At 43.7% G+C, this 15,330-nt stretch overlaps 1 protein-coding gene across 15 annotated transcripts in view; it reads right to left on the minus strand.

Annotated features, from left to right (window-relative positions):
- Positions 1 to 4,314: 4,314 nt before the first annotated feature.
- Positions 4,315 to 15,330, minus strand: part of rims1b (regulating synaptic membrane exocytosis 1b) — an 85,389-nt gene continuing 74,373 nt past the window's right edge. For 14 of the 15 annotated variants that reach the window (XM_086210563.1, XM_086210553.1, XM_086210566.1 and 11 more), the window contains 9 exons: positions 14,552 to 14,643; positions 14,301 to 14,461; positions 13,891 to 14,043; positions 9,831 to 10,048; positions 7,785 to 7,929; positions 7,215 to 7,327; positions 5,965 to 6,066; positions 5,602 to 5,741; positions 4,315 to 5,489 (listed from right to left, as the gene is read on the minus strand). In XM_086210563.1, coding sequence (XP_086066689.1) covers positions 5,271 to 5,489; positions 5,602 to 5,741; positions 5,965 to 6,066; positions 7,215 to 7,327; positions 7,785 to 7,929; positions 9,831 to 10,048; positions 13,891 to 14,043; positions 14,301 to 14,461; positions 14,552 to 14,643 — 1,343 coding nt within the window. In that variant the 3' untranslated portion in view covers positions 4,315 to 5,270. The remainder of the gene's footprint in view (positions 5,490 to 5,601; positions 5,742 to 5,964; positions 6,067 to 7,214; positions 7,328 to 7,784; positions 7,930 to 9,830; positions 10,049 to 13,890; positions 14,044 to 14,300; positions 14,462 to 14,551; positions 14,644 to 15,330) is intronic. The other variant, XM_086210559.1, reaches the window with a different exon arrangement.

Raw genomic sequence — 15,330 nt, forward strand, 5'->3', positions numbered from 1 at the left:
GAGGCCAGCCCGATGGGAGGGTTTGAGGAGATTGCCTGCAGATGTTGTTTCAGGGGCCCTCTGCTTATTCAGTGAGAGGACATAAATCTCCCAAGCCCTCTGCGCCAGTGTGTCATATATGAGGTCACACGTGAGGCCATTTTGGGTGAACCTTCTCTTCAGGGGAACGCTGCAGCAGCAGCTGAGGCAGGGAACAGTGGTAATCTATTGGTGCATTTTTTGTTAATAAACACTGCATTCCAAACCTCATGTGTCCACAAGTGTAATGTAACGGTAGGAAATCATTTCATCAGTTTCGGGTACTACATGCTGAAGGCCTTGCTGTTATTTGATACACAAAAGCTGAAGGATGTTTTACTGAAACTTTGTCTTCATTTCATATTTCCTAACATATCTTGCAGTTTGCCAGCTATTGCAGTTCGATGGTGTTCTACACTGCTGCTGCATATACAGCTACAAGAACTGTGTTGTTTTCTCACCAAATGAACCAAACAGACGATGAGGAAGAACAAATATTTAAGCTGAAGCAAAATCAGGAATTGAAACTGTGAAAAGCTGTGAAACTGTGTCGACCTTGACCAGGCCAGAGAGAAAAATGTTCAAACACGCAGACAGGACATGCTCACAAGTCAAGTCCCAAGTATTTGGTCTCAACTCCGAGTCTTATTGAAAATGTTTAGTCTGAAGTTCAAATCAAGTCTTTGAGGAGCGACACGAAGTCCAGTCTAAATTTTTTTTGGGGGGGGGAGATCATGTCAGAAGTCAAGTTTTTTTAGGGGGAAGTCCAAGTCAATTCTAGGGTTCTAATGGGGCCAGCTTAAATCTGGTCTTTGGTCTCAAGTCCAAATCAAACTTGAATATGAAATTTACTACTAGCATTTTAACCTTGGATCTTTTGTGTCTCAGACTACATGTGCTGAGGCCACAGAAATATATTTTCTAAAAGTTACTAACACATACAGGGGTGACAAACGATGGTCTGTCAGTGACTGCATAGAATTGTCAGTGAGGTATAAAACAACACGGTCAATGTTGAAAAGAAAAAAATCAACGCATGTCCCCACATAACGGTCCATGACACAGTCCCAGATCTAGAGCTGCGGGTTTGGCTTTTTGATGCCCATTTATGTCTGTTTCTACCAAAGAAAGAACAAAATTAAAAAATGAGAGACATTCGTGTTTTAGTAAAAAAAAAATCATATATGAGTTATGGATAAACCAAATATTAGTTTGACTCGAGCCTACTTGTGCCCACAAACTCAGCCAGAAACCTGGGTGTCATGATTGATGACCAGCTGACCTTTAAGGTTCATGTGGCCTCAGTTTCTCGATCTTGCCGTTATGCCCTCTACAACATCAGGAAGATCAGACCCTTCCTGGCCCAACAGACCACACAGATTCTGGTTCAGGCTCTTGTCATCTCACGCATTGACTACTGCAACTCTCTTCTGGCAGGCCTCCCTGCAGGCTCATTCAAGCCTCTGCAGATGATCCAGAATGCAGCTGCACGTCTGGTCTTCAACCAGCCCAAAAGGGCACATGTCACCCCGCTGCTGGTTTCTCTTCACTGGCTTCCAGTGGCAGCCAGGATAAAATTCAAGGCTCTTCTCTTGGCTTACAAAACAATCACAAGAACGGCTCCAGCCTACCTGGAATCCCTGATCCAGGTCTACTCTCCTTCTCGCCCACTACGCTCTGCATGTGAAAGACGCCTGGTGCTTCCAGCCCAGCGCTGCTCCAAATCTCTAGCCAGACTCTTCTCTTCTGTCGTTCCCAAAGGGTGGAACGAACTACCGAACTCTGTGCGTTCTGCTGAGTCCCTTTCTACTTTTAAGAGACAATTGAAGACTCAATTGTTCAGAGAACACCGAAGCACTGAACCTGACTCTTCTCCTCTTTGTCCTGTGGGGTAGAATAAGTCAGAGGGTCCAAGACCCAGCACTTAGTGATTATGTAGCACCAACTGTGTTGTGTGATGTTGTATGTTTGTCAAAAAAAAAAAAAAAGGGGAGGGGGGGCAACACTTCTTCTGCCACTAGATGGCAGTACCTGTGACCAAATCACAACTGAAGCACTTTTGCGCTTCCTATGGGCTTTTCCTTAATTAAGTCTAAATTCTTGCTTGTGTTGTACGTCGCTTTGGACAAAAGCATCTGCTAAATAAAATTGTTGAATTGTAGAATTGTAGAATTGTAGTGATGTGATAAAAAGTTAAAAGTCATAATTATGCTATAAAAAAATACTGTGTTTTAACTGGTACATTTTAGCATGTGGGGCTGCAAGGTGGTGCAGTGGTCAGCACTGTGGCCTCACAGCAAGAAGGTTCCGGGTTTGAGTCCCGGCTCGGGCGTGGGATCTTTCTGTGTGGAGTCTCCATGTTCTCCCTGTTCCTGCGTGGGTTCTCTCCTGGTACTCCGGCTTCCTCCCACCATCCAAAGACATGCAATTTGGGGACTAGGCTAATTGGATTCTCTAAACTGACCATAGGTATGAATGTGAGTGTGAATGGTTGTTCGTCTCTCTATGTTGGCCCTGCGATGGACTGGCGACCTGTCCAGGGTGAACCCCGCCTCTCGCCCGTAGATGCTGGGATAGGCTCCAGCCCCCCCGCGACCCTTACTAGTAAGGAATAAGCGGAATATGACGATGGATTTTAGCATGTTTGCTTCCCTGGTTGGATGTTGGAAAATTAAGTTTCCCACAAACATAAACACATTCAAGATCCCAGTTTGAGTTTCTGTTTTTTGAAACTCTGACCTCTGCACATGACGTCCAAGGCAACCACAGGCGGGAGGAACAGAAATAACGTCAAGAGGAGAGGCATTTTTCTTCCACACATTCTTTTTATTTGTAAATAATAAAAATGAACTTTTTTTTTAAATATAAAACATACACATCATTTGAGCCACATCTGTTATACAAACAAGAAATGTTGCAGTGAATGCTTTACTTTTTTCTAATTTGCTTTTTGTTTTAGTGGAACACATACGTTGTAAACAATCAGCAATTTTTTTTTCCTGTTAATACTGACAAAAAAAAAAGAAAAGAAAAGAAAAGAAAAGAAAAAAACCCAGCTTCACTGGACAATGAAAAGAAAACTCTTCGGAGGTGGGACTGAACATGGCCAGGGTTCAGACGGTGGCTTTGAAGCACAAACAAGTGTTAAGATGGCGACTTTGAGAGTTGTGGTACACCTGTAGTTTTGTGACCCAAGTCCATTTGCTAGCGTGGTCCCGTGTGATTGCTCCTCATTATCATAAGACTTAGCCCCTTTGTGAATATCAATCAAACCCAATGAAAAGCGAGCAAATGGCTGCTGAATATTTACAGTGTATGACTCTCTGTGCATCTGCTTTTATTCTTTATATAAGTTTGTGTGTTAGTATATCTGAAATCCTTATGTTAAAACATAATTCATATTTCCATATCTGATTTGTACATACTTATTCACCGCAGCCCATTGGAGGTATACCAAGAGTAAGAGGGGCTGTGAGGTGTGTGTGTGTGTGTGTGTGTGTGTGTGTGTGTGTGTGTGTGTGTGTGTGTGTGAGTGTGAGTGTGTATGTGCGTGACTAATGTACAGTACAGTACATCTGTCAGAGGGTCCACAAAGACATCAATGTTATCTTGGGTTCCAGTTGTTTGAGAGACATTCAGCACTGGACTGAGAGACATGGAACAGACGTCAGTTCAGCTCAAATGTCTTTGCGTAATGGGAATGGCTTCAGTTTCTTGGTTGTATCTCTTTAATATTCAAGTACGAGCAAACTGTACAACTGCATGCAACATACAAGCGGCCCTACAGTATGTGGAACTAACACACGTATCTAGTTCATTTTTTTTCTGTATCTGTTACAAAAATGGGCATGCAGCTTGGAACAGGTTCCAAAGTCATGCTGGCCCCGCCTCTTCCCCCTGGTGGGAGGAGTCTGTAGGCCAAACGGAGGATGAGCATTGGTGTTGGTGTCCAGATCCGTCTGATTGGTTACGTTCACATTCACAGAGATGCACAAGGGAAACGGTGAGCGATTCCTCTTTTCTCTTTGTTTTCTAATATCTAGACAAAGAAATGAACTGGACCGGTGACGGGCTTTTTTTCTTTCTTTTTTGACTACCATTTTTTTTTCAAAAAGTTAAACTTTTTGTTGTAAAAAATCAAGCTCTTGTGCTTGTGTTTGAATCTCAAAAGAATGTAAAAACCTTAAACGTGCTGGGGTGAGGGACATTACATGGCCTTATCTTGCTCTTGCTTCGGTGGAGATTTTTTTCCAATTTTTTTACAGTGATGTTGTACCCTTGTGATATTTTATAGTGACATAAATTGTATTTATTGGTCACCCTCCTGGGAGGCCTCATATACATCTATACAAAGACAACTGCCAGTGGTGGAACAAGGAAAACAAGGCTAATCTCACTGTTGAGTGTAAAAACGGCTGTGTCGTCATCACCAGTCGTCCCACCTTCACAACACTTGCAGACATTTAACTTTTTTTTTTTTTTTAAATCTCTTGTGTTTTGTTTTTCTCTCCATGCACACACCAGACTGACAACATATCATGAGCACTGTAAAAACATCTTGTGCCAATAGTAACAAAGGGAAGAGAATGAACAACAAAGCGAACACGCTGAAACAGTGTGGCTTCAGAGCAGCCATGGTAAACATATTGAAAAGAGGATCTTTCGACAGAGAGAGAAAGAGAAAGAGACAGAGAGAGAGAGAGAGAGAGAGCAAGAGAGAGAGAGAGGGACCAGTGATGTGGCTCCGAGGTCTAGGCACCAGAAGAAGGCCCTGTGCTTCCAGACTGAATACCCACACGGAAGCACCCTGCCTGGGGCAGAGGTGCTGGCAGTCTTTTGGGGCTCTGGAGGAGGCCACTGCAGAGAGGCTGCGAGTACGCTACCTGCAGGCGAGGAGGGCAATTAACTCTGTCTCAAGTCCATACATTCCGAGGCTTACATACAATTCTTTGCTATTGTTGATTCAGCTAAAACCACCCTGCTTCTTTATCGTTTCCCGTCTAGAGAGCTGCATCTTCAGCATACATACAGAAAAACTATTCTTTGAATGGATATGAAACACTGAAATGTGGCGCTCCCTAGAACAGACTAAATGAACCGCGACAGGAGTGATTGTCAGATCTCAACAAAGCTTTCTCGTTGTGGCTGTTTCTGATTGTTGTTCTACATTTCTCCACCTTTGTTTCTCGTCTCTCCCTACAGTACGTTTCATGAGTTTGTGACTCGCAAAGCGCTGTCGAGCTGTTGGTCCACTAGGATCGGACCCCGGGGGGGCCAGAGGAGCTGTCGAGTGACGACTGGGAGGCTCGCCGTGTTAGAGAGGCAAGCGTTGGATCCACCAAGGAGGAGGGTGGGAACAGCTTGTACCAACCAATGACTGTGCTTGATAAGTCCAGCTCCTCCAATAGGATTTGTGCAACTCCCATGAAGCTTTTATGGTCCATGCGGCCGTAGTCGCCCCATACAATCACCTGGGGGAGGAAAGCAAATATTTTTCTATCAAATCACACAACCATCCAGCTCCTCTAGAGAAAACAGTAAATCTGGAAATAAACACCAAGACGAAATACATCTTCTGCGCACCTGCAAGACTTTACCCTGTGGACTTTCCTCAAATAGCAGTGCTTGCTGGTACAGCGGGTCAAGTGTTTTCCGTGCAATCTTAGTTTTCTTTTTGGCTACGTATGCTCCATTGTTCAGCAAATAGACTTTGACGTATGGAGCTGAAAGCAGAGATGAAAACAATAAAAAAGCCATTAGCGGGGAGCAAAAAGTAATCCAGATCAGATCTCACAGCTGCTTATATCTTTGTGGGAAGCAAAGGCACAGAGCGAGCTTGAGCTGCTGACTGGATGTAGGGTGTATATCATGTTAAAATGTGAAACCAACGTATGACTGATGTCTTGAGTGAGATTAGTCGCTCTATGTAGGGAGGTGGGGGTTTACCAGGGAGGGATTTTGATCCTGGCTTTTGTACGAGTCCTCGTGCTCTGATAACTTCCACCTCCAGCTGACCCTTCTTCTCCATCATACCAATCTGGATGTCACCTGGGAAACAGGAGGATGAGAAGAGGAGGAGTAGAGGATATCAATGAAAACCCAGAGTGTGTACTGCAGAGTCCGACAAGGAATATGACCAACATGTGTTTTAGAGAGTATTAATTAAAGAACCGAGGATTCATAATATTTTACGAAAGGCATACTTGACTCAAATGGGGTTCTTTGACTGTGTTTTACAAAATTGTTTAGCTCACAAAATAAATATATATACTTTTTTTTACAGGTATTACTTCTCTGTGACTCCAGAATGCAGAGTGAGCCAGCCATGTTTATTTAGCTTGGCTCAGAGGCAGAGTGTCCGTCTCGCAGCTGAAGCATTGCTTGTTTAATCCCCATTCCTCCCAGTGACCATGTCGAGGTGTTCTTGAACAAGACACTGACCCCCTAAGGGGATTGGCACCTTGCTTGGAAGCCGCCACCATCAGTGTGTGTGAGTGAGTGAAAGAAATGACACTCTAAAGTGCTTTGAGTACCACTCAGGTAGAAAGGCGCTGTATAAAAATGAGTCCCTTTATCAAGCTAACAGTAACAGCTTACAAACTATCAAGCACATGGTCCAGTTTAATGTATGTCTTCTTTATCCAACAATATGCTTAATAAAACACAAACAATTTGATTTGAGCAAAAACAATGAACTATCACTACACTGTCTGGCTGTCTCTGCATTCTGGATTCACAAAGGCGTGACTCAGTCATGAAAAACCATCCTCTTGAGCTCAAGAAACCTACAAGTGAGTACTTGAAACACTCATTGTGGGGAAAATATTGCCTTAACGATGAGGGGAGCCTTTGGGTGAGAGGATTCACCCTGGACAGGTTGCCAGCCCAACGCAGGGCCATCAGGAGTAATTAGGGGTTCGGTATCTTGCTCAACATGGTGACATGGTAACATGGTCACCGAGGAAAGACAGGATAGAACCAGCGACCCTTTGGTTGCTAGACGGCAACTCTACCGCTGAGCCATGCTCCCCCTGGGAGCCTTACATTCACATTTATATGGATTTGTTACTGTGAATAAATCAAACAACAATATGAAACACATTAATGAAATTGCATATTTGTATTTCAAGAAATTTAACAGTAAATTAAAATATAAAATCTTAACAATTCTAAGAAATAAGAGAGCAGTGTTTTACCGATGGCAGGTGTGGCCAGTGTTTGTCTGCCCACCAACTGAGCCCGACCGAGGCCGTCCAGGAAGTCACTGAACTGACTGCTGGCTCCCAGATTCACCCCAGAGAAGATCAAACTAACAAAGAAGGCACACATTCAGGGAAATGTTGTCTTGTGGGTTTTACGAGACAACACTGATTCTGTCTGTACACTCAGCACTCATTCTGCAGCAAGCAGTTCGGAAAACATCTAGAGCAAGATGATCCGTCACAAAAACACAGGCTTTAATTTGATTCAGTCAAGGTTGGTGTATTATCCCACACTGTGTGCTCATTATAGTGTTTACTGTCAGTGTCTAACAAGACATACTAATCTCCCAGAATATGTTAGCTCCCATCTCCATGACATTTTATACCTTTGCAGGTTTCATTTCCAGCTACTTACCAACCATTAGCTCTAACAGTGCCACCTTTGTATATTTAAAACTGCAAAGAGCAGATTATAGAAATAGGCACACAGAGGTAAATTATTTTATTTTTACTATATCACATGATAGAGTAGGGAGATAAGCAATAGTGATGAGGACTACTGACTTTCCCTCAGAGTTGTAGCTATTCATGCTGCCATTGTTGGACTCTCTGCTGGGCTGCCGGCTCATGTTCCTGCTCAGTGCCACAGCCATGCCCGTCTCCGTGCTCCTCTGGATCGGTACGCCTTTCTCCTTCCTAGTCTTCCCCTCTGGATGGGAGAGTAACCACAGGAGGAGTCACAAAAGTTACCCACAAAAAAAAATAATAAAAATGTGCAGGTGTGTTTCTGCAGAATTGACGATGTGGTGGTGGATACAAACTCTGCTTCAAAAAGTATTATTAGAATTTGAGTGTTTGTTGTTTAATATGGAAAATGGCAGTGTATGAGGATGAAGAGAATGTTTCTGTGGTTTGGTTGCAGACAGTGAGTAGCTTCCTAAATGGATTCATCTACGTAAACTCTTTTAACATCATAGGAAAGTCCTTAGAAGCACATTCTGAAGCCTGATTCTCTCCTTTTGCTGATCAAGAGCAAACAGGAAAACGGTGGGTACCAAACCGAGATAAACAACATTGTTTGGCATCTTGGATGAGGGTGCTCCTACCTCCTGGCTCATAATATTGGCACATATGGTGCAAAAAATACCTCTTTTCATCCTTTGTAGATGCTCAGCATGAAATGAATCCGTCCAACATGCAGATGAGGTGCTCAACATTAACAACAAAGTAATCAACTACTTTTTTTTTATACCCACACAAACAAGAAGAAAATATCAAATGGTAAGACTCAAACACAAGCCTCCCTTACCTGCCTTGGCTGTCATCCATCACGAACAAGGCTTTTTCAAATTGAGCTTGTATTATCCTCTGTCTCCTCTCTACATCAGAGAGAGAGGAGGGGGCAAGAGACACCCCCCAGGCCCAATCTTCACTTATAACTGTTTATGTCCGCTACAAAGAAGCAGAGCACAGCGCCGGTCTGCCATCAGGAGTCCTACACCCCCCTGTGGTAACAGACGTCCTAATGGGAAGTGGACTCTTATCAGCAGTGACTGGAGGCAGAACTTTGAGGGGCTCTCAGCTGCCCACCGTGTTCCCTCCTAACATTTGGTTGTATGTCTTTACTGGGGCAGAAAAGTTTGACCATGAACAGACTGTTTCTGAATGTGAGTCTTGAACTAACCGGTCCACATCATAAATATGGCTGAGTTGAAAAGTGAAATTTGACAACACATCAACATGCATGAGGTCTTGTCAGGTAAGAGCAGAAAAAAACATGCTCCATCCCCCTCCCCTTGGGGGCTTGCAAGGCTTCTTTTTCTTACCAACTGATTGAAGGGGTTACATTATGCTCCTTCCCGAGTTTCATATTTTAATTTTCGTGGTACAATTTACCAACATTAGCTTCTATTTATATTTAAATGTGTCTTGTTCCTTCTCTACAGGCCATAACTCCAGCAACTTTTGTCTCTGTCAGGAGAAGCAGTCTTTGGGCTTCTGCACGCCCTCCAACCAGCTGTTAAGAGAAAGAAATGTCACGTTCTTCACCATGACCTGAGCTCACCTTCCCAGAGAGTCCGAAGTAAACCCTAGTGGCTAGAGCAAGCATAACAGGAGCTATAGGGGCAGCTGCAATTTCAAGGAAGCTCTCTGAGGTGCGTAAAGGGGGATCAAATCTGGACTGTTTGTTGAATCACAAGACTGAAGAGCAAGCCAGCCCACATCAAAATGACAGGGTTTTCTTACTTCATAGGTTGTGTGTTAATCAGAACACCAGAATCCTAAAGATACATGCACATCAGCTCAGAGTAAGTGAGTTTTTCATAATATGGCCCCTTTTAAAGAGAAGGGGTTAGCATCCAAAGTTAGCCCATTTTGTGAGCGCAACAAACATCATACACACTGAGATATAGGAACTCATATAAGAGCTACATTACTCTTATTCAATGGAGATGGGAACATCTGTTGTCAAACCTGTGTATGTATATCCCTGCTAGTTATCTGCTCAAAGCTACCGATGGCAGCATGTGTCAGGCCAAAAATCAGGAAATCTTGTATGGGACATTCATGCACGGACAGCATCAGTAAACATTCGCCATGGCAACTCACCAGGGCCGCTGATCTGTGAGGTGCTACGGCTACGCCGGTTGCCTACAATAGCCACCACTCGTGCACTGAGACTGGAGCGTCTCTTCTTGCTGCCTCCGCCCACTGTGCCCAGCGCTGTGTCTGATTGGCTGCCGTCTGTACGCTCCTGAGTGTAGATCTCCCCACTCACACTGGAGCTCTTCAGCATGCTGCGACCCGCTGATGCTCGCATCTGCCGACTGGAGAGAGAAAAGACTGAGTGACCCTTGACAGGTGAGACAGAGAGGGCATGTTGTAAAGGTCTCTATTGTACCATACCTTCATTCAACACACAAACAGTATGGTTGATACAAGGGACTGCACCATGACAAATGGAACTTTCTACAATGGATGTTTATGTTGTTTAATTATATAGCAAGACACACAAAAAAATTCTGGTAAACATGGTAAATAGGGATTTCATGCCATCAGCGCCTGGTACTTGGGTAGTACAATGATGTGCTATCATTTTGGTAGGAGCAGAACACAAGAGGGCACTGGGGTCAGAAGGGGTCAAATAAAAATGAAGTATTGTAAAAGTCCTAAACTGTCAATCATATTAAAATATTATGTGGTAAAATTCAGTCTTCTCAAACAAGACACTAAACGTGGGCCGAAGGTGTTCAGCCCTCGATGCTGCCTCCTGGGGGTTTGGAGGAGCCACCGCATGTCCATCCCCTCAGATGTGGTCAACGTGCTGCAGGAGAGCCCACTTATGCTGCCCCTGTCCCCCATAGCATCTACTCCCTGAGGGCTCCTGGTCCAGTTGGCTGCGGGAGCCAGGCTGGTAAGGGGGAGGGTGCTTTGAGGCCTCTCTACGACCTCATGCAGGGGGGTGAGTGAGGGACGGTCAGCAGAGAGGGAGGATGGAGGGGGAAGATCCTGGTCTTGAGGTTGGAAGTGGTCTGGACAGTCACAGCATGGGATGCATGCAAGGAGGGATCTGAGACATGCAACGGGTAGTACACAAACACACACATACACACATGCACAGAAACAAGGTCCACATATAACACCATCATTAACAACACTAATATGCATTAATGGAGAGAGGTTGTTATATTTACAACATATTAAAGTGACAGTCATATTTTTCATTGTTTCATTGTTGAAAAATTCCTAAACTTGGAGGATTTTTTTTTTTTTATTGAAGCACAAAAGCTTTTATGGGTAGAAATATTTGATATTAATGGAGAGCAGTATGATCAATCAGAGGGATGTGGTTAGAGAGCAAAGGCCAAAGAGATTGGAAGGATTAGATGGGTCTTTGCTGGTTAACGTCACCTCTACAGAGCACCATATGATGTAGCTTTGTGGCCAATCTGCAAGGTAGCATAACCATGGGTTCCCTCGACCTAAGGCCAACAGGATTTCTACACTCGATTTTCTAAAAAGTAAACTCTGTACCCTACAATCAATGCCACTTACACTTTTTGTTTCCAGATATCATGAACATGACTTGTTTTTTAAAAGTTTGAACGCGGAAGTACAACGCTTTTATGCTATGGACAAACGGCAAACACATCACCACAACTAGATTTCTGCTTCATCTGTTTTTAGTGTGACAATGTTTAATGTAGTCTTATTTAGCCACTTGTTAGCAAAAGCTGTATTGTAGATGCTTAAAAGCTTCAAAATTCACGAGTGGTATTTACTGACGTGTTTAATGCCGCAGAACTAACCCTAAACCTTACTCTCAGTAAGTGTGTGAACACATGCATACAATGACGTTAGAGTGTGGATTCAAACTTTTTGCAGCGGTTTTTGAGAGGCAGATTTCGAAAGTTTAGTGTGAGAGAAGTAGGAGGTTGGTCTTTTCCAAGTCACAGGACACTCATCCTCTCTTACCTGTGACGCCAGAAAGTGTGTCACAGCCAGAGGGGGTTGGGCCCCTATAACGCCCTATTTGGATTGATCCACTGTAAGGCCCCCTCTCTCCTATTTCCAGACCTCAATACATTACCTCGCTAATATGCTGCACTACATCAGCGCCTGGCCTGCTGAGGAGCATTAAGATATGCTCATTTATCCCTGTCAGCACAGCACTACTGGTCAGTTGTAGATTTGTGTGTAAGAGTATATTTTATAAAACTGCATCTACTTTATAAATATTAGCTCAGGTGTAGTTCATAGTTACCTCTGCCAAGAAGGTCATGGGAACGGTGACAATTGTTTCTTTGTCTGTAAGCAGGATTATGTGTAAACTGTGACGTTGGTTTTCTCTAAACTTGGTGAGATAAAGAGTAGCTTGTGTCAAGGAAGGACCCATTACAATCTGGGGGAAAATCCACAAAAATATTGTAATTTTTTTAATAATCAGATTTGGGGGACATGTGTCATCTCCAAGCACATGGCTTTGGGTGAGATATGTGCTGTCCATGTATCCTGTATATTTAGCTTGTTTCTTTTTTCTTTTACAGATATGCAGTTTCATAAATAACCAGAGATGGCGCTACTGCAGAGACCAGGATAAATACCCTTGTCTGGCTTCCCACCCACAGACACAGCCAGCTGCGTCCATACAAACAACAGAAAAAAAACCCACTGGGGAAGTGTTGGTAGGCAACACAACACCACTTCCTGGGCACCACAACTTAGATTTTAAACAAGAATCAACTTCTACTAGTGCTGGATGCCAGCTTGGTACATTTCCAATGGTCAAGTTTAAACCCTCTATACATCAAGAAACCTACAGCTACATCTGGTGTCATGCATTGCTTCTCACTTTTTTAACATTAAAGGTGCACTAAGCCTTGTTGCGTGGTGTCAGTGGAATTTCATTTTTGTCTCAAATGGTAGGCATCTCCCCTTGATCCGCTAGCTGCCTGCCCCTGAATACACCATGAAAAAGTTGGGTCTCTGGAGACAACACAGGGCTCACAAATGGCAAACAAACACTGAGTGCACAGGATGTACACATAAACATGACAAACCACATTCCAGCCAATCATCCAGCCATCATCAAGATGGCTGGGGATGGGGGGTAGTGCTTATGCATACATTGGGGAATAAGTAGAGTTGATTGAGTAGCGTAGTAGCTATGACACTCGTAAGCCATTTTTAAGTGTAATAGTTTGTTATTCCTAGCTTACTCTATAGTTCCAAGCTAGCACTAGCATCGATTCCAGGAAGGAAAAATTCTACAACAAGTGTCTCTTTCGCATATGCTCATAAAATAATTTTCAATATATCAGCAGTAACTCATAACCTAACAAAATAATGTTAAATAGATCAGCTGCAGCTCATAACCTAATATCGTAGAGATATTGTACAAAGACTTAGAATATGAATTTACTCACCGAACCATCTGAGTTTGCTCACTCATCTTAGCAACATTTGTGCTGCACAGATCCACTTTCCATGTCGATGCGCGTTCAGAACATTTACAGAAACACGGGGGGAGGGGTGAGCTTGCTCTGTTTTTGTTTGGTATTTACAACGAACGTCAACGGAGGTGACATCAGTCAGCAATGCTTAGTGCACCTTTAATGTCAATTGCAGATGGTCCCTGACAATTAAACAAATAAAGATGAATAAAGTTAATAACCTCTGACCTCCAAATAGAGGGTTCAAGCACAAAAAAAAAAAAATTCCCGAAGCCCATCCATCCATCCATCCATTGTCTTCCGCTTATTCTGACATTAAGGGTCGCTGGGGGGCTGGAGCCTATCCCAGCGTCAACGGGCGAGAGGCGGGGTTCACCCCGGACAGGTCGCCAGTCCATCGCAGGGCCAACATAGAGAGACAGACAACCATTCACACTCACATTCATACCTACGGTCAATTTAGAGTATCAATCAGCCTCGTCCCCAATTGCATGTCTTTGGACGGTGGGAGGAAGCCGGAGTACCTGGAGAGAACCCACGCAGGCACGAGGAGAACATGCAGACTCCAAATTCCCGAAACAGTTGGTTGAAAACTGTCAATAATTGCTGGCTGTATTACCAGCTGAACAGAGATGTAGGGCCTCTATTTTTGTCATGAAAAGTTTCTGAGAGAGGATGGATTGGAGATTCACCATCGGAGATCGACTGATCTTTACCTGGACTCCCTCGTGTCTCCAGCTACAGTGTGTCTCCTGCGCTTCAACTCCTCTGAGAAACGTCTCTTCCCTGCTGCCCTCCTCCTGTCCTCCTCTCCATCCACCCCCCACGAGATCCTCCTGTCTTTCTTGTCCTCCTCTAATGACTTGGACCTGAGCTCCATGCCGTCATTGTATTGAGTGCGTGCATTTGAGAATGTGTGTTGATTAGGTGAGACAGAGCATGCAGAAGGCCAGTAATAGAAACATCCAGCAGTTGGCATGCACAAAAAAAAAAAAGACACATGGTCATTAGCATGCACCAAACGCCTGAATTCTAATTACCCACAAATATGCACTAAAAGGGGGAAATTGAAAGTGAATGACTGTAGGAAACACAGTGAACACAGGACTAACCAATAAGAACTAACCTGAGTCGTCCCCCTGGGCGTTCTGACTGGATTGACATGTAGCTGGTGCTACTGAGGCGGGAGGCACTGCTGGCACGGGAGAGGGCCGACACATCACTTGTATCACTCTCTGATGACCTGGCTGACATGTTGTCACTGCTACGCCGCTGCTCTGCATACATCTATGGACAGAGATGATTATTGTGACTACACTGAGGGCAGAAACAGCATAGATTTTTCTGAGTTAACAAGCAAAGCAAGTGGATGCTCACCTCCCGCTTGGTCTTGAGGTCAGTCTCGGGGTCACGGGACGCTGAAGGCCGGTAGGAATGTACTTTCATCGGCAGCTGTCGAGCTTGCCCCTCTAGTTCAAGGAAATGAGACAGACAAAGAGGTCAATCAGAAGTAACATTTGTGCTCTGGAGATGGAGGAGCTGCAGGAACTTTTTCCTGACACTAGGTGGAGCATGATGCTCATAGATGAGACTTCAATCCTCAATAAGATGGATTTTAAGGGAATTGAAAAAACACTCAAAGTTGGAGTGGGAGCAAACACATGAAACACATTTCTGAGTGGAATTTGCCAAAGTCAACTGGACTGTTGTCTATATGATCTTCTGTACAATCAACACCATTCATTTGCAGCTACATCTGTCAATAAATCACAAAGCTAAAGGAGGAAAATCAAATCAGTTGTTGCTTGCTGGATTCATTTTATTTTGTTAAAAATGTGACAGTTCAGCACAGAGATTGCCAGAGAGGACATTAATGCCATCATGCTAAAAAAAAAAGAGGAAAAACAAAGCTATTTGGTGGTGACCTTTAAATCATGCATCTGTGGTGTAGTTTGTTCATTGCGGAATGTTATTTTTATACTTCTAATGTTCGCACAACAAAAATCATCAATAGGGTGTTCATTTATGGTGATAACTTGGAGATGAAAAATGTTTAAGTCTCACAATTTTTATTTTCTGCAATGAAAAAAAAAAATCATTGTAACAATATAACTGGCTTTTACCTGAGGGAACGCACAGGGATGCTAACACCCGGG

Source organism: Aulostomus chinensis, chromosome 8 (genome assembly GCF_037954235.1).
Source record: "Aulostomus chinensis isolate RoL2024-O1b breed Wild chromosome 8, RoL_Achi_v1.0, whole genome shotgun sequence".
Classification (NCBI taxonomy): Eukaryota; Metazoa; Chordata; class Actinopteri; order Syngnathiformes; family Aulostomidae; genus Aulostomus; species Aulostomus chinensis.